The 23661-nt window shown below is 49.3% G+C and overlaps 1 protein-coding gene across 5 annotated transcripts; it reads right to left on the reverse strand.

Annotated features, from left to right (window-relative positions):
• Positions 1–247: 247 nt before the first annotated feature.
• On the reverse strand, positions 248–23283 carry LOC147414349 (serine/threonine-protein kinase PAK 3-like). 5 transcript variants are annotated; one of them, XR_015183893.1, is made up of 11 exons: positions 23109–23283; positions 13843–13906; positions 12731–12779; positions 9953–10065; positions 8957–9074; positions 8032–8131; positions 7400–7596; positions 5910–6047; positions 3649–4026; positions 2745–3004; positions 248–1965 (listed from the first exon to the last, which is right to left on the reverse strand). XR_015183893.1 is itself a non-coding variant. In XM_086473453.1 (7 exons), the coding sequence occupies exons 1-7, from the start codon at positions 13010–13012 to the stop codon at positions 3892–3894; spliced, it is 1083 nt and encodes a 360-aa protein (XP_086329579.1). In that variant the 5' UTR covers positions 13013–13092; the 3' UTR covers positions 3581–3891. The 5 variants fall into 5 exon arrangements, 1 of the variants encoding a protein (XP_086329579.1); XR_015183894.1 differs by lacking the exon at positions 23109–23283 and adding an exon at positions 16629–16676; XR_015183892.1 differs by lacking the exons at positions 13843–13906; positions 23109–23283 and having other exon boundaries at positions 3649–3966; positions 12731–13092.
• Positions 23284–23661: the final 378 nt, after the last annotated feature.

The following is a 23661-nucleotide window of genomic DNA, read 5'->3' on the forward strand; positions in this document are numbered from 1 at the left end:
TGAACCAACAGAAGAGAAACAGACAAGGTAACAGGCAGCTCTTACTTTATCACAGATGAGTCTCTTCCTTTACCTGGAATGAAAACATTTCAAATTCCCAAAGGCCCCCTTGGGGAACAAGCCGTGCTCTGTTAATGGCACTTTGTCACCAGCTTTTCTGCCCTGGCAGCAGATGGGCCGTTTTCCAGGCTTGAGTGGGGAGGGGCGGGGTGTGGTCGCGCAAGGACGGACTCTGCATACCAACCAATATAGTTTCAAGCAAAAGCCGTTTATTGACCGTTTGGCTGCGTCTTATATACTGTTTTATTTCCGCACATGTGATCATGCATTTTCAGATTGGCTATCTCGCTTTGTCCACCCGCCCAGCATGCAGTTACCTTACTTATGCGATTGGTTACAAGTTCTATGTGACAGTGTCTGTTAGTACCTACTATTCACCCCTTATTTCCTCTATGTCCATATTAAGTATGCTCTCTCTCTGCTAGATAGTCTCCTCCAATTCCCCCTTCTTTTGTTTGTAAAGCAAATACAGAAGCTACAGCGTGCTCGAGCACTTTTCCTACACAGCTTAAAATCACAGGTATTAATGATAATATTAAAAGTACAACGATTAATAAAACAAGCCCTCGCACCAGTAACCCTTTAAGCCAACCTGGAAGATTTATTCCCCATTTGCCCCATATTTCGTCCCACCATGTTGATTGTCCACTGTTTCACAGATATACGCTTGGAACAGTTCCCAGTTGCCTTGCCCGTCTTCAGCCGGGCCCCTGGTAGGGTTACGGAACTGCAGATCAGGACTCCACACTCGCTTCACAGTAACACTGCGTCTCACTCACTCACACATTCAAATACAGATAACCAGTTTTTACGCTAGCACACAAGGAGCTCCCTTACACCATTCACACAAAGGACATAAGGGGACACTTGCAACTATGATTACTACAATAACAACTATAGCATTAAACAGACTAAAATCTAGTATCATACATGTGTCAGATAAGTTCCAATTCACGTAGTCAAATATCAATCTGTCTTGGTTTGAAAGACAGGTGTCTGCGGAGGAAGGCAGGAGCCTCCCTTGAAATGGAAAGTGCAACCCCCTTCAAATTATTATAATTCTGAAATTAACGGGCCTTCAGTTAAAGATATGGGGATTAGGAATAACAGTTCTTTACTAATATATATATATATATATGTATATAACACAAGGCAGGGAAAAACAAACAACCCACTGGTTTACACTGACAGAGTCAGAAATACAACCTGACACCCTGTTAGGGTGGCAGTAGCAGTCCGATAAGATGATGGCTGCAGTCCTCCTGAAGCGATGGATGTAGTTCTGTGGAAGCAGCGATCAGGTAAAAGAGTCTGGTCTTCCTCCGAAGGTCCAGTGGTAGGTAGGTAGCTCTTGTCCTCTGGAACTCCAGTGGGGGGAAAAGGTCCTCTGGGAATCCAGTGGAAGAAGGCTGCTAGGGTGTTCAAAATCTCAGGTTTTATTTGGCATGGACTGCTTGCCTCCTTCCCCCTGAGCGGAGCATCTCACAATGGATGGGGAGTTGTGAGGCAGTTCCTTGATGGGCCATTAACAGGAGATAGTCCAGGAGGGAGTTATCGATGGGTCAGGCGATAAGGCATTGTTGTGCCCATTAACAGAAGATAGTCCAGAGGGGGGAGGCAGGGAGCACCGCCCCACCTGGTCTCAACAGCTCCTGAAGATGGTAATAGAATACTTTTTTTTTTTTCCTTTTGGCACATTTTACACTGTAACCTAGGACACAATGTCAGTGATCAAAGTACATGTTAACATCAATGCCGACCCGGTTCACAGTGTGAGCACTGAGCAAATTACAGAACCAGACCAGAGTGTGTTCCAGATCAAGTGCTATGTATTATCTTGCCAGATGTACGGTGCCCATCACAGGACGTCTCCTACGTTTTACGAACACCTTCCAGAGGGTATACCTGAACCAGAACCAGAAAGAATACCTTTTTCCGTAGATGGTCCTTGTCTGCCCCTGCAGCGAGCCAGATGAGTCAGGGAGTCCCTCCGAGAAAAGGTCCCGGGGCGCGCCTAGGGAGTCCCTGTCCTCAGCGGCTTCTGCAGCCGGACAGAGATTGTCGCATCTGGGTTGTGAACTGAATCTGAGAAAACTCAATAACAACTCAGTGTTACTCAGCAGGGATTCTTTATTGCACTTCAAGATTTTTTTTTCCTATGTGACGTGTGTTTTGTTTTTTCCTTTGGGGGGGGAGGAGGGAGGGGAGGGAAGGGTTAGGGTGACCCCAGGGGTGATGCCGGGGTTCCCCTGTCCCCTCCCTACCAAAACCTTGCCACACCCCCCCCCCCACCCCCCGTTACATTCCACCGTTTGGCCCTTCACCACAATTACAACAGCATAAATTTCCCACAATCATTCCGCTCCCCAACGCCGCCGAATCCACACCCTGCCTGCCAATCCCCCCCCCCCCCCCCCCCGCCATCATCCTTGTCTCCTAAAAGCAAATCCCAAAACACCTTCCTCGCACCCCTCCCCTCTCTCCCTGGCTTAACCGCAGGGGGGGGGAACAGGGAATGGGGGTTGGGGTCAGTTCATCTCTCTCTTGTTCTGCCGCTCCTTCCTCTTCACCGGGGGGGGGGGGGGGGGGGGGGCTACGGGAGGTGCTCGGCCAGGCCGTCAGGGTCAGGGCCGTGGGGGTCGGGGCCGCCTTGCCCTGGCAGTTGAAGGGGAGGACGCACTCACCTCGTTCTGCAGCTTGTTTTCTAGCGTCTTCCCAAGAGCGATCGGGAGACCGCAGTGTAACAGTTCCAGTAGCAGGGGGCAGGGTCCACGGTTGAGCACGTCGGTCACGTGAATTAGAAATTTGCAAAGATTGCAGAGCTGCATTCAAATCGAGTTCCTCATCTTCACTATCATCATTTTCTTCCCCTTCTCCCCCAGCTTCTTGCTCCTCCGGTGGGGGTGCCGAGGGTACGAACCTGGTATTATCATCTTCTACATTCCTTAAGGGGGGGGAAAAAAACCACTCGAAATAGGTGGAGTAGGGGGAGAGCAGGCGGGGACCGTGGTGGCGGCGGCAGCAGCGGCGGCAGAAGCTTTCATTTCTTTCAAGGTTTCTAGTATAAACCTCCACAATGTGGAGAATTTCACACTCTCCTTGGAGCCTGAGCTAATGTCCTCCTACAGTGCCGCACCAATCTTGTCCCAGGTCACTAGCTCGAAAGCCACGCTCACTGAGGGGATTAATCCGCGTTGCCGAGCCCATGACAGCAACTTCCTCAGGCTTCCCTCATCATAAGATAACCCTCTCTTAGCGAGTATGTGTTGGAGGAGCTTAACCACCGCCGCTTCTTCTTTGCTTAGCGTGGACGCCATCTCCTCCCCAGCCAGTCACCTGATCAGGGAGAGATTCCGACGACTGCGCTAGCGTCTCCCAGGCACCGGGGCAGTGCCAGCTACGGCTGGCTTCCGCGCCCTCTGTGCCGTCTCTTTTGCTCTGGCGAGCACGGACGAGAGGGTCCCTGTTCGGGCGCCACGTGACGCGGAAGTCACGGACACAACATGTACGACCAATGGGATCAAGTTAATGCCACTTTATTAAGGGACACACAGCAATTTACACACCAGCACAAGGCACACACGTTACCTCTTGGTTGCTGATAGGTTAACGCTGCTTGTCCATGGGCCTTCTGCCTTCTGATGATTGGTCCCAGTGTGGTGTCCACGCGCCTTGCTCTGCTGCGCCGACGTTCTGTTTCGACATCCTGTTTTCTTGTTTTTGCAGTGCCACGTCCTTATCCCTTTGCAACGTACGCACTTTCTTAATCTCCCTTCACCTTCACAACAGCTGCAGCCTGCTGTTACACTGAGGCCCCGCGGTCTGGATCGCTCATAATATGTCCATTTTCTTCCAATCACTCCACAAGTCTGCTTCCACCGATTGCCACAGCAGATTTTCCACCACCTGTGACATCACAGGCACCTTCCAGTGAGGCTTCCACCAGCATAAGCCTGCTTCCAGCAACTGCCAAACCAGATTTTCAACAACTATGACATCACGGTCTCCTTCAGTGCAAGATTCCACCACATAAGCAATATTCTAGTGACTGCCACATCAGATTATCAAGCACTGTGAAATCACGAGCTCCTTCACTGCAAGCTTCCACCAGTATAAGCCCGCTTGCAGTGACTGCCACACCAGATTTTCAACCACTGTGACATCACAGGCTCCTTAAGTGCAAGCTTTTACCACCATAAGCCTGCTTCCAGTGACTGCCACACCAGATTTCCAACCACTGTGACACCACAGGCTTCTTCACTGCAAGCTTTCACCACCAAAAGCCTGCTCAGAGCGAGTGCCACAACAGATTTGCAAGAACTGTGACATCATAGGAACCTTCTAGTGAGGCTTTCACCACCATAAGCCTGATTCCTGTGACTGCCACACCAGATTTGCAACCACTGTGACATCCCAGGCACCTTCCCTGCAAGCTTTTACCACCATAAGCCTGCGGGGACAGGGGTTCAGGCTTAGCCTGAGGCCTAAAGTTTTGCTAAGTGAGCCAGCCTGAACAAGCCAAAGGTCAGTTCTATAAGAGGAGTTGGCTGGACACGCACAAACCCGCAAGACGAGAGCTGCCTGAACATGCGCGGTAGAATAGGCCAGTGAGATGTAGAGAACAGGCAAAATGGACAGAGTAGTAACCAATTATAATGTGTAAAAAAGCGCGTGGACAGCGTGTTTACACTGTAGTAAAAGAATAAAAACGGAGCTTTCTGACAATAAAAAGTCTTTGATCCATCAGACCAGAGTCCGTGCTCCAATCCCCTCGGCAGCTGATGGACTCAGCTCTGGGTTGCAGGGACAGCAGTGTCTACCACCCCATGCCCTGCCCGTCCTGCACTATCTGGCACCTTCACAGCAGGGACAGCCAAGGGGCACATGGTGCCACTCCCTGTCTGCCACAAAACCTGGCACCAAACCTGCAGCAGTTTTCATCTACTCGACTATGCCAGGCAACAGAAGGAGCTGTGACAAGTCCTGCTCAGCTGTCCCCGTTTCGCTGGCAGAAACCTCTAAAAGTGGGGCTCAGCAGCAGAAACCTCTAAGAGTGGGGCAGGAGGGACAAGCCGGGGCCCCTCTGATGCTCACAGGGAGCACCCGCAGCTCCTTCCTTCCCACCGCCAAACCTCTGACCGCTTGGCTGGGACCGACTTCACTGTGTTCCTCCCTGCTCATCTCTCAGCATACACCAGTCCCCAACACCATCTCAGGCCTCTGCACCTGCTATCGTTCCACTGCAGTTATTTTGCCACCCTGTAAAACTGAACATGCTACCAAAACACAAAATAGGGCCAGAAAAATGACCAGAGGGATGGAACACCTCCCCTGTGAGCACAAGCTGAGCGAGTTGGGGTTGTTCTGCCTGGAGAAGAGAAGGCTCCGGGGAGACCTTCTAGCGCCTTCCAGTGCTGAAAGGGAGCCCATAAGAAAGATGGGGACAGACTTTTTAGCGGGGCCTGTCGCAATAGGACAAGGGGTAACGGTTTTAAACTATAAGAGGGCAGATTCAGACTAGACATGGGGAAGAAATTTTTTACACTTAGGGTGGTGAAACACTGGCACAGGCTGCCCAGAGAGGTGGCAGCAGCCCCATCCCTGGATGTGGCTCTGAACAACCTGATGCAGCTAAAGATGTCCCTGCTCCCTGCAGGGGGGCTGGACTAGGTGGCCTCTAATGGTCCCTTCCAGCCCAAACCACTGTATGATTCCACTGATTTTTCATCTGAAAAGCACCGAGACTAGAGACTAACACGAGGGGGCTCCATCTGATGCCTTCGAGTTCAGCTGATGACAAAACCATGACACAGCGCAGCTCTTTCACCTGCAGCCGCTTTGCGTTTTACCTGCAGAAGGTCCTGGGCAGACCCTTGCCTGCCCACGTCCACCTCCAGGCAGTGGCTCCAAAAGGCCTGAAACTCAGCGCACAGTTGCTCGCGGTTCTGCAGCTCTGGTGTCCCGTTGGTCGCTATCAGACCCATCGCCTAGAGAGACAAGAAACACGAGACTCCACCTGTTTCTTTCTTACCCAGAACTGCTCACAGAGAGCCCATTTTTTAAGGTCCAGCCTCCAGTGCCACTTTCCTCCCTGGCAGAGGGTTAGAGATGATTTTTCTATACCTACCAAAAAACCCTGACGCAGCCACAGCTACTCCAACATCAACGTGATCTTGCCTTGACAGCTGATTGCAGTGGCTGACCTAGTTAGTAGGAACTCCATCAGCAAAAGCGTATTTGGCTTCTCTGTGTATCGACAACAGCTTTACTGGCTATTTTAAAGAGTGAACTTGGTCCAGCTGTGTTATTTCAAAGGAGTATTACATAAAATGCATCCCTGCAAACATTTTGAACTGTTTGAACAGAACCCCAAAAGACGTCTTCCAAGAAAATTCAGGAACCTGTGTTCAAACAGAGCAGAGGACTGACACTGCTGTAGTTGTATTCCTTTCTTAAGCAGCCTGCCTGGGGGTATGTCCTGACCCTTCTGCTGTTTCTTCTCTCAGCCTGCAGCACACAGTCTGGGTGCCATAGATCAGAGAGAGCACAGCCTTATTGCTACTAGAAAAGCTACACGTCATGCTCTATCTTAATTCCAGCCTTAACACAAATTATCTATCTGTACACATGGTCACAATTAATTTCCTCATACATTCCTGCATCCCTATCAGGAATTAACTGTGCAGCATCTAACTTTGTTCCAGCTACCAGTCATGAGGTTTTATCTTGGTATGCATGCCTTCACTATCACACACGCATTTGGGATAAGAGCTGGTCATTTCATTGTAAGGAGTGAGGATGAAACGGAAAAATTCAAAGCATTAAAAATACATTCGTTTACTACAAGTTTCTGTGCTAAAACACATATTTAGAAGGTCATTTGCTAATGAGTAATTATAGCATTTCTACAAGCAGCGACATTTCCTGAGAGGCTCAGGTAAGCCATCGGCACTGACCCCAGTTTGAAAAGACTTCTCTGCCTGCAGACACAGCCGGAATGCTTTTCAGAAAAATTCCCCAACTGGAGAAACTTGCCGCTGAAAAATCGCTGTCACTCAGAGATACAGCTCCAAGAGAGTTCAAAAAACATACCAGGTATTTCAAGCCCAGTTGAAGGCAGAGATGGCACATCTCTGACCTGGCTACAAGTCACTTCTCTTTGGAGGTCTTCCCCTTGACGTCACCAAAGCTACAGGAGATGCTGCTGTGCTGCAGTGACAGCTTTAGAAGCGGGCCATGGGGGAACTGGTTCCAGCTGATGCGGCTGGGTTTTTCCCTCATGGGGGACTAACGGGATCGATTTGAAAGACACTGGTATCTGATTTTATGTGCACCTTACCCTGAGAGGATCTTCATCAAGGTAAGGAGGCTGTCCTTCCGCCATCTCTATTGCCACGACCCCAAGCGACCAGATGTCCACCTTGGGGCCATAGGCTTCTTTCCTCACCACTTCTGGTGCCAGCCAGTATGGAGACCTGACCACTGTGCTCCGTCGGCTCTGCTCAGGGCTGAGCCGAGCACAGACGCCAAAATCAGCTGAGGAGAAAAACAAGTGGTGTTAAAGGCAGCTCGAATTAGGAAAGCGAGCAAAAGAAATCCCCACTCTGTGCCCGAGAACACGGTGTGGAATCTATCTGGAAAAGCGGCCGTGCTCTGTTTGCTCAGTGCTGTAGCCATGGAAATGTTGTTGAATCGGCCACTTAAAACCCCTCCTCAAGTTGCCTGCAGTGGCTTTTATTGACTTGAACCGTTAGAGTGTAACTGCCTCCCTCTGGAAGGGCCATACACAAACCAAAGCCACTCTTGACACCTTTCTCCTTTCTCTGTCTCTCTGCAGGTTGGAACTGTGCTCGGAGCTGGCAGCAGTGGTCAGCGCACTGCCACAGGCATCCCTTCTGGGGAACTGGCTGTCAGTCAAAATCAGCCCCATGCCACAGCCTGGGAAGGCTGCGCCTGACCAAGAATACCCACCCAATTTGACAGACCCGTCCACGCCAAGCAGAATGTTGTTGCTTTTGATGTCCGTGTGAATCACCCGCTTTGACTGAAGGAAATCCAGGGCTTGCAGGCACTGACAGATGAAAAACAAACGTGAGGGTAAAAATTAATGACCTGATTTCATCACACACGAAGGAAATGCCTCTAAAAGATTTAATTTCCAGATGAATTGTGAGTAATGCCCGAATATTGCTCTGTCAAGAGGAATAGCTGCTGCTTCAACACTATTAAAGTAACAACTTTCCAAAGGAAGGCATATCAGGTTTGGGAAGAGAAATGTCCATTACTGTCACAGACTAGCCCCTGAAAGCACAGGCAGGATGGCTGCTGCCGCAACCAGTGTGCTATCTCCATCCATATGACAAACTCTTGTTTGCCAGAAATTAGAAAGTCCCTTCCTTCGGTGTGAAGTGGATCAGTGTTGGGTGGGAGGTCGCAGGACAAAGATTTTATGGTCAGGCTCTACAGCATGTTTGGAAATAGCACCTTAGACATTTTATAGAACCAAACACCATTTTGGGTGGAATGCTATCCTTTTAAGCTGAGGACTCTGACAAATGAGTCTCTGTTTTTCTTTGCTGTTCTTTTAAAATTCTGCCACCAGCATGTTTGCTTTTACAGGCAAGGAATGCAGTACAGACATGCTCCAGGCACATGTTGAGAAGAGTACAACTAAAAAAAGATAGAGATAACACGATAACAGTGTTGAAGAGTGTAATGACAGAGGACAGTAAGTGCAGTGACACTGGCAGGCAGTTCACTTAAGGTGCTCTTTCTTCTCAGTATCATAAAGCAACGCAGAAACAAAGCTCTCAAGATGAAATCCCTCATGTTCTTACCACCTGTTCACCAGTACCATCCTGTCAGAGGCAGAGGAAGCACACGCGGGATCCCTCACCTCCTTACAGACAGCTGCCATCTGCCCTTCCTCCATACAAAACTGGGTAACATCTTCGGTTAAAGCGCCTCCGGCCATGTATTCCATCACCACCCACAGCTCGTCACCAACCAGGTGGCTGAAAGAAGAAAACAAGGGCACTGAGATGAACAGGCACAGCTAAATTACCTCATGGAAGAGACTGCCGGTGGCTTTTGTTTCCAGGTCATTTTTAAATGAAGACAGAATAAAATGACTAGACGTTCCTTCTAGGCTATACAGGACTTAGAATCTGTGCAGCCTAAACGAGAAAGGCAGGCGACAGAAAAATCAGATGTCTTAGATGGCAAGCAAGGGAAAATGCAGTTTACTAACAAGAAAGATAAATCTGGAACCAGGACATAGCACATCATCTGGTTCGTCATCTTAACGCATCAATCCCGAGATTAACTCCAGAAACAAGGCAACACAACTTTCACAGATGTCCGTGGTAGGTGGGGGTGTACCACTGAGGACAGAAATTGGTCCACAGTTTGGAAAACCTTACAGAAAATAGACGCAGAGACAGGAAAACAATTTAAAAACTGGCAAAGGACATGTTTCTGGAAACAAGAACCTGGTCTTCCTGGCATCCACAGTGATGGAACATAGTGGGAACAGCCCAACAGAAATAATTTCTACGATGATTTCTCAGCACTTATCACAGGACACAGAAAATATGATCGACTGAAAAAAAAAAAAAACCAACAAAAAAACCCCAACAAAACAACACAGAGGTAATGAATTTACAGGCTATTGTTTTAGTAGGCTATGTCTGATCCAGGGTTTTGAAAACAGTCTTCAAACTCTATATGCCAGAAAAGATTAATGCAGACAAAACACAATCTTCTCCCATAAATTGTACATGAGTAGATAAATAATAGAGAGGTCTATGTTCTGCCAGAGAGCAGAAGTTTTTTAATCTTTGGCTTGCAGTACGTAAATGAACATTCACCTGATAGTACCAGCACTAATTACCTGTCTAAATAGTTAACAACATTGGGGTTCTTATTTTCCCACATCTTCAGGATTTTGTTACTAAGTCCTTCCTTTTGCGGCTGTTGTTGGAGATTCATTTGCTTTATCGCCCCCTAAAATGACATGGAAAACCATTCATTTGAGCAGTCTGTTGCACGAGATCAGAACGAACCTGGAGGGAGTGTTTTTGGAATGACGTAGCAGAGGTCTGCCAAGCTGTCTTGTTATTAGACCTAAGAGGTCAGTAACTCACACTCCAACACCCTATTTCTCTACTAGCTTGGCTGCTGCTTACAGGACACACGGCCATACACATTTTGGCTTGTAAATCTGTAAAAACGGTCTTCCAACTATCAGCCACAAATCTCTAACAGCACTCACTGGACCTACGGTCTTTTCAAATGGCCTCAGTTGATCACCACTATTATTATTCATACACGTTTTGCGAGCAGGAAGTGATTTTGTGCTGTGAAAACATAAAACCACCTGGTAATGCTTTAGCAATCCTGTGATTTTTGATCATTATTTCAGCAACTGCTGTTATTCTCGATGGCATAACTGAAAGAAAACACACATGAACATTACGTAGCAAATGCCGTACTAAAAAGATTACTAAGGTTACACAAAAAAATATGACCCCAGCACTTCCTAACGCCTGGAATGTTGATTTGGCAACTCTAAATGCCATTCTTCAGCACAGTTCACATTTGCAATTATTCTCTGGGTTGAAAAACAAGAATCTATCCATCGGTATTTGATGGATACACCCAGGGTCATAAGCAGAGCTTAGGGCTTTAGATCCCTTGCAGACCTCCGCCTAAGAGCAGCTGTAAAGTGCAGCACTGCAGGTGGATGAGACACTACCCGTGAGATTCAGATGTATCTGCTGACAGCCAGGAATGAGAAATCAGAAAGCTGAAGCTGTAGCCCCAAAGAGCAATGGGACTCTCTAAGACACCACCGTGTCTGATCATTACTAGTGTGACCACTTTTGCTCTGAACCGCTGCAGCCAGCCTGCCTCTGCCTCAGCCTGGCTCCTCCGCCCAGTCCCACCTCCCCCCAGGCAGCCACGGTCCCTGCTCGAGCTTTTCGTCCTGGCCTCCTCATGAGCCCGCTTCTGCCAGCCCCGTCCCTCTGGCCTCAGCCCTGCTTCCCTCCCTGCCTTCCAGCTCGGCTCTGGCCAAGGGCTCCTACAAACCCACCCCAGAAGAGCCCCCCTACCCGACACGCGCCCGCTGGGGAGACGAGGCCCTGGGGCTATTTCAAGTCAGCCTCTTGCTCCCTGGTACGCAGTCTGGCCAGCCACCCCCTCTGCCCAGTCCTGCTCTTGACACGGCCCAAAAGAGAGCACCCCTCCGCTCTCGGGCCTGCTTTTCCAGCCAGATTTTCAGGCAGCGTTTGCACAGATTCCAAAACTCTGGCTTGGAAAAGGAAACGAACGTTCAGGTGCTGCTTTAAATGGGCCACTGCAGGGACTGTCAGCGTTAACTCTGCTTTCCTTCAAGAGCTGCTTCTCATCCCTCGGCCCCCACTTCCCTGCAACCACTCCACGGGCTGTAACGGGCTGTCACCAACACTGGACCTAAACACGGCTCTATTGTTTTGGGGAGAGCTTTGCTCTTCTCATCTGTCAGGTGTGTGTCAACCAGCTTCAGGATGACTAAAACACAAAAGTGGGTCCTAAACACGACCGCTCCTTCATCAGGTCTTGCATCACACTTTGGAGATGAAACTCCTGATGGAAAAAACGCTAAACAGTATTGCTGCCTGAACCTGGGATTAAGGTAAATTGGGACTGAATGACGGCAGCCTTCACAGCGAGTGGATGTATCAATATATTCAGTAACTAAGACAGAGCTATTGTGGCCTTCTCTGAAAGACACCACTGCCCTCCTTACGTTCTTGCTGGTTGTTAAAAAGGACAAGGTCTGTCCGCAATTAAGCTACATCATGAAGCTATTTATTCCTGACAGCAACAGGGGAATCTGTGAGCACCCCTGGCGTTCTCCCGAGGCCTCTCATTGTGACAGATCTTCAGATTTTACCATTTGTATTACTACCCAATCTAGGGCCAGGCAGATTTACATGCTGTAAATGTACAGAGTTAAATTCTATATCGAGACCAACACTCGCTCTAAGAGCACAACTTCACGCACACCGGGGAACAGAGATGTAACAATTTCTAAACCAACACCTTCACACTGGCAGTAAAAATTATAGTTTTTAGCAGGCCCAAAGGCTTGCTGGGATTTCTTTACAGATTTCTCTCCATTCAAATGCCCAGTCAGGGATGATGTAACATGGTAGCAGCCGGGGACCAACAGCACTGTGGAGAGCACCAACCTGTCCTCAAGACACAGTAAGTAAAAAACCAGTTCTCTTACGATGGGCCTTGGAAGCGAGGGGTGAAGCATCAGCCCAAGCACAGAGAGCACCAAGGCTCTTCCCGATGCCAGGGGGACCAGGACCTCCCCGCAGGAATTCGCAGGCACCTTTTCAGGCATTAATCAACCCCTCGGTGCAATGGTTGCTGGAAAGCGGATAGCCACAGGAAGCGTTCAGTTCCTGAGGCACAGAACCACGGTGCCCTTAAAGAGCTGTCCCTGAAAAGCTGAAGACAGCAGACGAGGTACGTTGCAGGCTGACGCCAGCCTGCGCTTCAGAGGAACAGCCTTGGCAGTAAAGATCCCCTGGCGATCCGAAAGCCCATCCGCTGTTGGCACCGGGGCGGAAAGCGCTGAACCCTTGCCAAATCTGCTGGGGCTGTTGACACCCACCTCTTGTCCCGTGGTGATGTCGAGTGTGGTATAGACAGTTCCAGACGCCCTAGAAACAAAAGAGCAGCAGAGACATGAGAAGTGGTTTAGACCCTCGAAGTGAAAGCCCTGACAGGAGCTCTCTGCTGCCTGTAGTGTTTCTAAAACACCTTGGTTCCTCCACTCCTGCAGCCAGCAGCGCACAGCACAGCAGCCCACCAGCCCCCTGCCATGCAGGCTATCCAAGAGAAAACTTAGGTCCAACAGGAAGAAAAAGGGCTGATGCAAATCTCCAGAGCTCATACTAAATTCTTTTAGTCCAAAACTGAAGGGCGGGGTGCCTACACAGACTGGAAAATAATAGATTTCATTCTTTTCCCTTTTTCTCCAGTTTTGCTCTGTTGGGTTTTATTTTTTCCTGCGGTGTGTTTGTGTGGGTTTTTTTCCGGAGAACGTAACACGCACACAGTCTAGCTGTGCCTTCTCAGATCTCTTCTTTGGATCTATCTGCAAAACTCAGGCAACACCACGCAGTCATTCTGAGAGCCCTGAACACATGTGCCAGCCATCTGAGGAAAGGACAGTGCATCGACACGGTGTTTATTACTGAATTGTTGGTTTTCACTACCTCTGCCAGAAAAGAGAGCTGATTATTTAATCTCTGTTTGCAGTTTCTAAACTATGCCGTTATAATCCTGATCACTGAATATTTTTTGAAAGCAAAATATTGGAAAGAAATGTTCTTGAGAACTGTTATTTATCTGACAGCTATCAGGTTCTAAGCTGCTCTTTCAGGCAATGAAGATTTTTCTCCTTTCTTTAGCTTGGCCATATTACTTTGGGACACACAAAAATGATTTCCCCTAAGAAAACAAGCAAACGGGTGCCACAAACTTGAGGGACAGTAGATCTTCCAGGTCCTGCCCCTTGCTGCAGACAAGACGTTGCCGGCATCCAGAGCTCTTTGACGACACGTTCTGACCACAGTCACCAATTCTGATCGGTACTGAGAGACAGAAGACTCTAAACCCAGGGTCTGAACACGTTTGGAGCTTGCCCGACTTCACGCTTGATATCACACCAGCAAAATACCTGGCGCGTGCTTTTGTGTAAGTAGCTGTGACTGGACTTACCCTTGCCCGACTTGTTCAAATCAAGTGTATTTCTGCTTAGGATCTCCCACGCTCACAGTGCTCCCTGAAAGAAACAACATTAAAAATGGAGACACCCCCTTCCAGCAGATCAGAAATGCCGCCCCACTGTCTGGGGTTTGAGCCGTTTGTAGGCAGCTGGGTGACAACAACAATACAGGCAGCTCCGCAGCACAGAGAGTCTCCACGAAGACTGATTTTTACAGTCCTCTGGAGAGTCACCTTGCCAGGAAACCAAGAACATGGAGAAACATTCACGGGAGCCACAGATCAGAAAAGAACAAGTACCAGTGCAAGTGCTTGTTGTCTAGAAACACTATGGACAGCTGGAACAACAGAGCCTTCATCTTCTTAGGGACAAATAGTCTGTGCGATTCAGCAGAAGGTTTAAGACTTCTGGAGGTTAACTGCCCCTTGGGTTCTGGAATCCATTCTGATGAACACCTGCTGCTTGCAGACAGGAAGAATATCGCAGAGTGTTCCCAGGAGGGATCTTCTCAACGTTTCAGCGGCTTGCCAAAAGATCTCCTTTTTGTTTTTAGAGAACAGCGTCTCCTGGTATAACCAAGAACTACAGGGCTCTGAGAACTGTGACCCTCATCATCTATTCCCAGGCTAAGGCCCCCAGAAGACCTTGTTTGTGCCATCTTAAGAACCATGCTGCTTGTCCTCAGCCTGACTCGGATCAGTGACCAGCATTTGACTCGCACTCCCGACACTGCACACATGCTGACCATCCCCAACAAGCACAGCCGTGCTGGACAACAGCAGCAGCAACACTCCTCAGGCGCTCGTGTCAAGCAGAGCTGCAGAACCGAGATGCTGATCATTTCAGGGGTGCAGGGGAGGCGAGTCAGAAGCCAGGGCGTGGGACAGGCCAGCTCCATCAGCCACTGTGCAGCTCAGCTGCCACTGAAGGCCAACAGGGAAGCGTGCGCTGCCTGATGGCATCTGGCCCACTCGGAGGTGCAGGCAGTCTGAAGCACAGAGGGGCCCCACAGAGTCAGCAGTGGCTTGCCAAAACCAGCTTTTGAACACACAAGTGCTCAAACCCTAACTGAAACCCCTACACTCCCACAGGGGAGGGACTGCCAAGGATTCCTGGTCCCCGAGCACAGCAGTCCCAGCACACACCATCGCCTTGGGGAGACCGCACCATAGCATATCCAGCTTCGCATCCCCCCTGGCTCGTGAGCCAACGAACCACAACAAAGTTCCTGCAGGTTCGGACAGAAACACCCTGCCGTGGCGTTTTCTTCACGTTCTCTTTACTAGCACCAGTGGTGGACTACTGATATAAAATTGTGATGCTGCAAAGCACTGCACTAGATGAGAGCAGCCGTACCAATCACCTCCTGTTTTACAAGCAGGACTCTCTCAAATGTGTCACTGAGTCTGTGAAGCACACACAGGCCACCTGATACCCTGACCCACAAACCAACCCTGAGATGAAACCACCTCAAGGGCCTCGCCCAGCCAAGCTAAACTTCCTCCACTTGTTTTTTCCCCCAACAAAATCAAGCTATAAATCTTAGCTCCACATGACCTGGGGAAGAGACTCACGAGTGGGGTGGCTGAGCAGCGCAGGTGAGCTGGAGCTCTGAGGGAGTGACCACAGTCCCAGACTTCTGAGCTCTCCTTGGAGGGACAGCAAGGCACATCGAAGGTGGAATCCCCCTCAAAATCCAGCTGGATTTCGTGCTGCTGACCACAACTCCTTGAGCACAGCATTTCAGCCACTTTTCAGTCCACCTCACCGTCCACTCGCCTAGACTGCACTTCATCAGTGTGTCTGTGAGGATACCATGGCAGGCTGTGTTGAACACCTCACTAAAGGAGAAATTACACCCACTGCTCTCCCCTCACCACCAAGCCTGGCATCTCCTGGGAGAAGGCTGTCAGTGTGGTTCAGCATGAAATCTCCGCTGACTACTCCTGATCACATTCTTAGCCTTCATTGGTGTGGAAATGGTTTCCAGGAGGAGTTGCTCCACCACCTTCCCAGGGACCGAGGAGAGGCTGGCCGGCCCATAGCTCCCCAGATCCTCCTTCCTAAAGACAGAAGTGACATCTGCCTTTGTACAGTCATCAGGAACATCCCCAGGCACCAGAACTTTTCCAAGATAACCACGAGTGGCCTTGCAGTGACATCACCAGCTCCCTCAGCACCTGTGGGGGCAGCCCATCAGCTCACACGGCATTACAGAAACAGAAGATCCCTTCCCTTGATGCTGTGAACACACTAACTCAAAACACACTCCTTTCTGCCAATGCATTTCACAGCATGCCACTGAAGTGCTGTCTCCTGCGTGTTTCAAACTCTCTCGCTGCACTCGCACCGAGCAGGTTTTAAACCGAGCCATTCCATGTCCACTCTTGCTGCAAAGGCAACAAGAGCCTGCCTCCTGTTCCTGGAATGGAAGTGCACTGAAAACAACAACCCAAAAGGGTCAGGCACGTGGCCTTCTCACTTCTGCCAATGTCTCTGCAAAAGCACACCACCTCATCTCTGTTTTTACTGCAAACACAAAGCGACAGCCAAGGGACAGGATTCCCCAGCTTCACTGTCCAGTTATTTTTCAAAGGCCGGTCGCACAGTGCAGGCACATGTTACTGGCTTTCCAACTACAAGAAAGTAACTGACTGAACGTCGCCTCCTCCTTTGAAACATGTGACTAGAGCAGTTGGAACAGCAGCTTTCGAAGGACTTTAGCACGTCCTGCAACTGAAACAGAAAACAGGGGCAGAAAAGAAACACGGCGACCCACCACCAACAGAAAGCAAACCGAGATGGAGCCACCCGTTGGTGCTGCTGAGACTTTACTTTCATCCCCTCCTCCTGGGAAGAGGGAGCGAAGCCTGGCTTTCTTGTTCTTCCCTCGGGGGCCGTGGGGAGCGGTTTGGAACTGGGGTTTAGGGCTGAGGAGTCGCCATTGTTGCTGTTCAGTCTCAACGCTGGGGCTGGAGGTTTCTCTTCAACATCGGGACTATCGGACCCCTCAGCAGCCCTCACAGCCTCCTGCAGAAGCAGAACAGAAAGCAAGCCTGTCAGGGAAGGATGCCAAGGCTGGTGTCCTGGGGAGGGAGGAAGAAAAATGCATCTCAGCTGTTCACTGCACAGTTCTCTCCCCTGCCTGCCTTTTCCTTCACAACTGCTCCCCACTTGTCTCGGGGGAGTTCCCAGCTCATCGCGGTCGCCATCGCACTGTAGCCCTCCTTGCTGCTCCTCACCCTGAGGAAGAGCAAGCCCCAGGTCTGGGGACTCGTCCTGTCCCTGGCTGCACCACAGCAGTGTCTCAGGACCCCTGTTCCATTTGACGCTGTCAGTCAGAGCCACTCTCCAGCCCTCGGCCCCAGGCACGGTGCTACAGTTCCCTTACAATGCTCATGATTTCAGTGCAGCCCCGTTTCTGTCCTCACTGCCGTGTTCCCACTCCCTTTCCCTCCTTTCCCATCAGGACGAGCTCTGTGAACCCCTGGGACTCTTCCCCCGTTAGGCTCAGCCTGACGCTTACCCGTCTCCTCCAGCACCCCAGACCAGTCCCCTCAGCGGGGAACCCTGCGCTGACCGTGCTGAGCACAGAGCACAGCAGGGCTGTCGGGGCCAGAAGAGCTCCGCTCCACCCGCGGGTTTGCTGTTGGCCTCAACTCGATCCTTGCTGTTTCCAACTCAATCCTCGCTGTTTCCAACTCAATCCTCGCTGTTTCCAACTCTCACTTAGGAAACTACCAAGATAAGGACACTGAGGAACCTGCAAACAGGGCGATGAGACAAGATAAGCCCATATACGGAAGAAAGACTCAGATTTCTTGGAAAAGACACTAAAGGACATCTCTTCAATCGCCACCAGAGACCTCATGGAAGCCCCTCAGAGATCCAGCCCACATGCCTAATAACTATGCAACTATGATTATGATCATTAGTTCCAGGAAACAGGATGAATATGTCTCAACTTTCCTGGAGAACTAATGTCTGTGTATGGAATAAGGGGATAAAAGCTTTGGTTGATGCCACATATGGGATACAAGTCAGGTGGAGCGATCCCCCGTGCCACCGGCGCCGCAATCAAAGAATGCCTGCCTTGTGATGCTGCCCTGGGGTTAAGAGGTTTATGCCCGATTTCGGTGACAACTACAGCTAAGATCAAAGCAAGGCTCCTAGGGACAAGCTGGCTTTTTGATGCAGCTGACTTATTCCCAAACCACGAGCAGGGGAGAAGTGTACCACCAAGATTCTTATCGATGTACAGTCATCAGGGAAAGGAAACAAAAGCTGAACTTCAGCATTTTCATGCTGCAGAAAATAGCATTTTAGAAGGTGCTCAGGAACAAATTCTGTTTTAATTTTGCCTTGTAAGACATTCACTACGAATACGAGTCTTGAACATGAATAGTCTTATTGTAGAACTTGCACAATCTATCAAGGAGAAAGCTTACTCACTCTTAGATTTCTTTATTTCCTCCTGATATTTTAGTTTTTCCAACAGTGACTGAAAAAACCCTCATCTTTCCACACGTCTAGGAAACAACACAAACAGCATCTATGTCAGTACCTGCAAAGAGATTCCATTTCTTCTGTGGTTGTTGGAAGGCGCTTTCAAAGATTAGAACTATGACCAGACAATGAAAGCTCTACCTTTACTGTGTGCTCCAAGCCTCTAAGAACCAAATGTAAATATTTGCCACCAACATTTGCTGCTGCTGAAGGGGGAAGATTCTGTGGGCAGAAGAGAGTTTACGTTAGAATAGAAGAAACACACTGACCTATCTGCAAGTTACTGGAAAGACCACAACAGCCTCCATAAAGTGTCTTCTCAGGCCCGTACCCAGTGGTTAGTCTAACGGACTGATGCTGTTTTTCTGCAGTGAGTGCTTGCAACTCAAAAAAACCCAAAAGCACACCCCCACCCCAATGTAGCATTTCTTTCAGTACTTTACCCAAAATAAGACCTATGGTTGGTCTTCCCTGCAGCAGGCACACATGAAGCAGCTACACAAAAGGCAAGTCTCCTGTCACATTGTCGAACCAGACTGGGTGCTGCAGGCTGTTTGGGGCAAATCAGTGCCCATTTACCATCTACCTCACCCCACAACACCTTGTTCCAGCTTTGTGAACTGATACAAGTCAACTGATGCAGCCACTTCACAGATTCAATCAGTGCCCCAAAGACTTCAAATCTTCACCTGAAGTAGCTTTTAGACCTTATGTCAATGGCAGTTACAACGGCTCCACTCAATACTTCAGAAGAAAGTCAAAAGTTGAGCTTTAGCATAAAGCCCAGTAGTACGGCCTTTAAAAGAAATCAAAAGGCTTCAGCTGTTTTGATAAAAATGTATAAAAAATCCTTCCCTTGCTCTCACCAAGGTCTGACATCCATTCTTTGACCAAGTTACTCAGTTTTCCAGGAACAGTCAGCCTGTAAAGAAAACTCATCCGTCTGCCTTAAAAAAATGAAGAGGTTAACAAGTTTTACAGCCTTGTTATGCCTGTGATTCAGTTCTTCCTCGTCTTCAAATACCCCACATGGCTTCTTCGCTCCAACCAGCTTCTGAGTATCACAGCAATCTATATCCTTAGCAGGAGCCAAGCTAATTGCACAAGTAACTCCATGGTGCCTCTGGGGCTGCTTCTGCAGCCTAGAAGTACTGTGGGAGAAAATAAAATGCTGAAGACTCCACAAAAGCAAAAAAAGAAACTTATTGGAAAACAGCCTTCAGCTTACAGGTTTCCAAATCATCTTCTACTCTTTCACCCATCATTAACAGAAATGAGAAAAAAAATCCTGCTGCTGATTTTTAGAAAACTTGACCCAATTTAGAACCCACAACTACCTCTTCTAAAAACCATTTGTGGATAGAAGAAAAGATCCAAGTTGCTATGATCTTAACACAACTGATTTGCATTGCTCTAGACAGCTAGAACAAATCACCAGGAAAGGAAAAGGTTCAAACCCCACTAAGGGTCACACAACAGAGGTTTTGGACCCATTTCCAGTCCCATACCAGTTTTGACTTAAGGATATTCCCATCAGCTTCCTGCGGACATTAAACAAGACAGGTTAACACCGGCTGCATTTCGTTCAATGTATTTGCTGTGCTGCTGCTGATTCTGGAAGGGCCTTCTAGTGGAAGGACAGCTAACGAAGCGGGCTGTTAAACACAGCTGATGCAGTAAATTCAGTATTACCTTGGGTTTGTTTACGGAAGAGTGGGAGAACATGAACCAATCTGCAGGGAATGCTGCTGTGAGAGCCTCCTGCTCGTAACACGGTGCTCAGTTTTTATAGTCCAGAGGCTCAGCTGTACACACAGCTGTTTTATCTAAAGTAGTCAGCATATAAAGTAGCCCAAGCCAAACTCTGGTTGCAGAGGGTGTTCAGATCTGGCTCAGCGAGCTCACTGCCCCGTTAGGCAGAGCACGACACCAGGCACCTGGTTTGGAGGCCCCCAGGTTACTGCCCTGGAACTCCAGCTACAGCAAGGCATCATTTTCACCTCCCACCCTCCACTTGTCCTGTGTGTTGAGGCTCATTTGCAGTCAGAAGCAGCACAGGACTGACAGGGCAGCGCATCATTCAATTAAAGGCAGCATCAGCTTTTTTTTTATTTTTTTATTTTTTTTTTTACACATAAACCCCTTGCTTTAGAAAGGGAAAAATGGAGAAAAGCCCGACTTTTCACTACCAGCTGAAACCAGCAGAGAGAGAGGAGTGGGACCGGAGGCAAGAACTGTACTTAACAGATGAAGGATCCCTACAGAAACACTAGCAGCAACAGGGGGAGACCCATCAGAAGGTCTGTTCAACTCCTCCTGCTTGTCAGAGTCCATACCCAGACCCTAAGGCTAAAGGCATTAATGAGGCCATTACTCAAAGCGGATATTTTCCCCCTTCACATATGGACAACTGCAGAGATCAGCTGGGTCAGTCAAGAGATGCTTTTGAGGTACCTGACCCACTTCAGCTGCAGTGGGATTAGGAAATGCTCAAAGGACAGCTTCGACACTGGGGTTAAAAAAGGACAGCTTCTTACAGCTCCTCATTTCTAATCGTTGCCCTGACTCTCCCATGGAGGGAAGATGGATGTCTCTCTCTCTCAGAACAGCTTTATCGAACTACAGACATGGCTCTTAGTCATCTGGTGGATTTTCTTCCCCCCTCCTCTCTACGAGCTCATTTGTCACACTTTCTTCTATGTGTTTTCCAAAAAGCTAGGGGGGGGGATATTAGCACTGTAAGTCCTGTTGTCCCCCAAATCAGGGTTCTTTTACTCAGTCTGCAAAGAGCTGAAAAACACAGTCAGGATATTAGTTTAATTCCAGTCCTGCACAGAAAAGTGTGCTAGGTGGTAACTCCACAAAGCTAGCACCCCTTTGGGGAAATAAGCTGGGTCTTAAGATACAAAACAACAACAAAGGAACTGCAGTGAAGTAAATGATGTCCCACCTAACTTGACCTAGGAAATCAGACATTTACCGTTCTCTTATCTTCAAACTCCTGTTGTCTTTGTTTGAGATCAGTTTGGTGCCACCAAGGTCTGACACCCCTATGAAGACAGGCTGAGAGAGTTGGGGTTGTTCAGCCTGGAGAAGAGAAGGCTCCAGGAGGACCTGGTAGCAACCTTGCAATACCTGAAAGGGGCCTCTAAGAAGGCAGGGGAAGAACAATTTGCAAGGGTTTGTAGCGATAGGACGAGAGGTAGTGGTTTTGAGCTAGAAAAGTGTAGATTTCGGTTGGACATTAGGAAAAAGTTCTTTAATATGAGGGTGGTGGGTCACTGGAAGAGGTTGTCAGAGAGGTACTGGAAGCCCCATCCCTGGAGCCATTCAGGTCAGGCCCCATGGGGCTCTGAGCAACCTGACCTCGTTAGAGATGTCCCTGCTTGTTGTAGGGGGCTTGGACTAGATGGCCTTTAGAGGTCCCTTCCAACCCAATACATTCTATGATTCGATGAAGGAGAGAGAGGAGGACAGGGGCAGGGGGTGGGACATGCAGGCAGAGAGAGAAAAAGCAGCTCAGGCAAGAAGCCAGAGAGATTGTGAACATCAAGGAGGAGTGCAGATCGGGACAAAGAGGCAGTGAACAAAAAACCAGCCATGCGCTGCAGGACAGAGACAGAGGAAGGAAAAAAGAGGGGCAGGGAGCAGGACAGAGGGAGAGCAAGAAAAACCAAAGGGGCAGGTAGAATAGCAGAACAAGAGAGGGGCTTGGAAACCAGAGAGGGACGAAGAGGGAGCAGGGTATGAGAACAGACAGAAGAAGAAAGGTACAGGGAAGCAAAAGAGTGACGCCAGTGATGGAAGGTGGGAGGGCACAGGCACAGGGAGGCACCGGGATGCAGAAGAGGGGTGACACGGCCCCAAGTATGGACAGAGGGTCGCAATCATGACAAATTTATCTACACAACTGCAGATAAGCCGGCACGTCTTTATTGCAGTGCTGGGAAGCACGGGGACAGCTCCACCTGACGTGCTTCAAAGTTACATCAAAAATTCAACATCTTACACCCTTTTTCTGCAAAGTCATGATCTTTAACAGATTTTAACATAAGCATGGATGCTATGCCCGCTATTAATTTTGACATTTACAATGATTGGTCCGCCCTATTATATAACTTTCTTAATAGTCCTTTCCTAATCCATTCGTTATTTTACTGATCAAAATCTCTGATATACAAATTAGGATGGGGAGGATGGGAGAGTCTTCACAGCAACATTCCTTTGTTTCGATGGTTTCATCACATAAGATAAGAGAACTAGCTGAGAACGTACAATTTCACCCCTTGTACCTGCCTCCCTCCCTCCTCGTTCTGTGTTCTGTACAGTTTCCCAATCCACAGCAGCTTCAGCTTTGGCCATCTTCCTAAGGCCTGCATCTGCTGTCTCTTAGCATAAGTGAGGTTTTGTATATTTCTTACCATAATGTAAATTAATTGAATCAGGAAAGAATTAACTATAAGACGTTAGTTGTTCATTCAAAACAATTAATTACCAATGAAATCAAAATTCAGATCTGATTATAACACAAGGGCCCAGGACTCACTGCAGCTCCCGCTCTTGGTGCTGCTGGGAGGATTTTACTCTTCAGACTCTTCTGTCTCTGCCTCTCTCAGCTCTTACAATATGAAGCTTCCTACATACACAGCCTCACGTGCGCACACACACACGCTACATGGCTGTACCGTGCTTTGGTTACGCACACAGACCCCGCGGTGCATGTTGGTGACCAGCTCTGCTGAGGACTACTCACAGGGACCCTTCCTCACGCGGAGAGGCCGGCTGTCTCTTGCCTGCAGCTGGGGGCAGCTCGCAGCCGGATCCCCTTCGTGTCCTTCTCCAGCCGCTTTTCCTTTTGCCCATCTCTTCAGCTTCAGCCTGAGCTGGATGCAGCTGACGACATCCCCAGGGCAGGAACAGACAACCGAGCCCCTGGCACGGCCTCTGGCAGAGGGAAAGAACCCTGACGGCCACAGCCGGCCCCAGGCCGGAGCCCCTCCTGCTGCAGCCGCTCCTGCAGACCCCGCTCCTTCCTCGCACTGCTGCTGAAGGCCCCTGGGTTAACAGAGCCCTGGGCCTGCCCGAGGCCCTGCTCGCCGCTGCCAGGACAGGCCGTGGGGCAGCCTGGGGCTGTGGGACTGGCCTCAGGGGAGGGGCTGGGGATGGGGCAGCTGCAGGGGGGGAGCGGGGCTGAGGGGGCTCAGGGGGGCTCTGGGAAACGGGGTGCCCAGTGCCTGTGCTGGGGGGTCTGTCTCCCTTCTCGTTCCCCTGCCCAGCCCTCAGGTCACCCCCGGGGATGCCCCAGC

This window comes from Leptosomus discolor, chromosome 15, assembly GCF_034619465.1.
Source record: "Leptosomus discolor isolate bLepDis1 chromosome 15, bLepDis1.hap2, whole genome shotgun sequence".
In the NCBI taxonomy this organism is placed as follows: domain Eukaryota; kingdom Metazoa; phylum Chordata; class Aves; order Leptosomiformes; family Leptosomidae; genus Leptosomus; species Leptosomus discolor.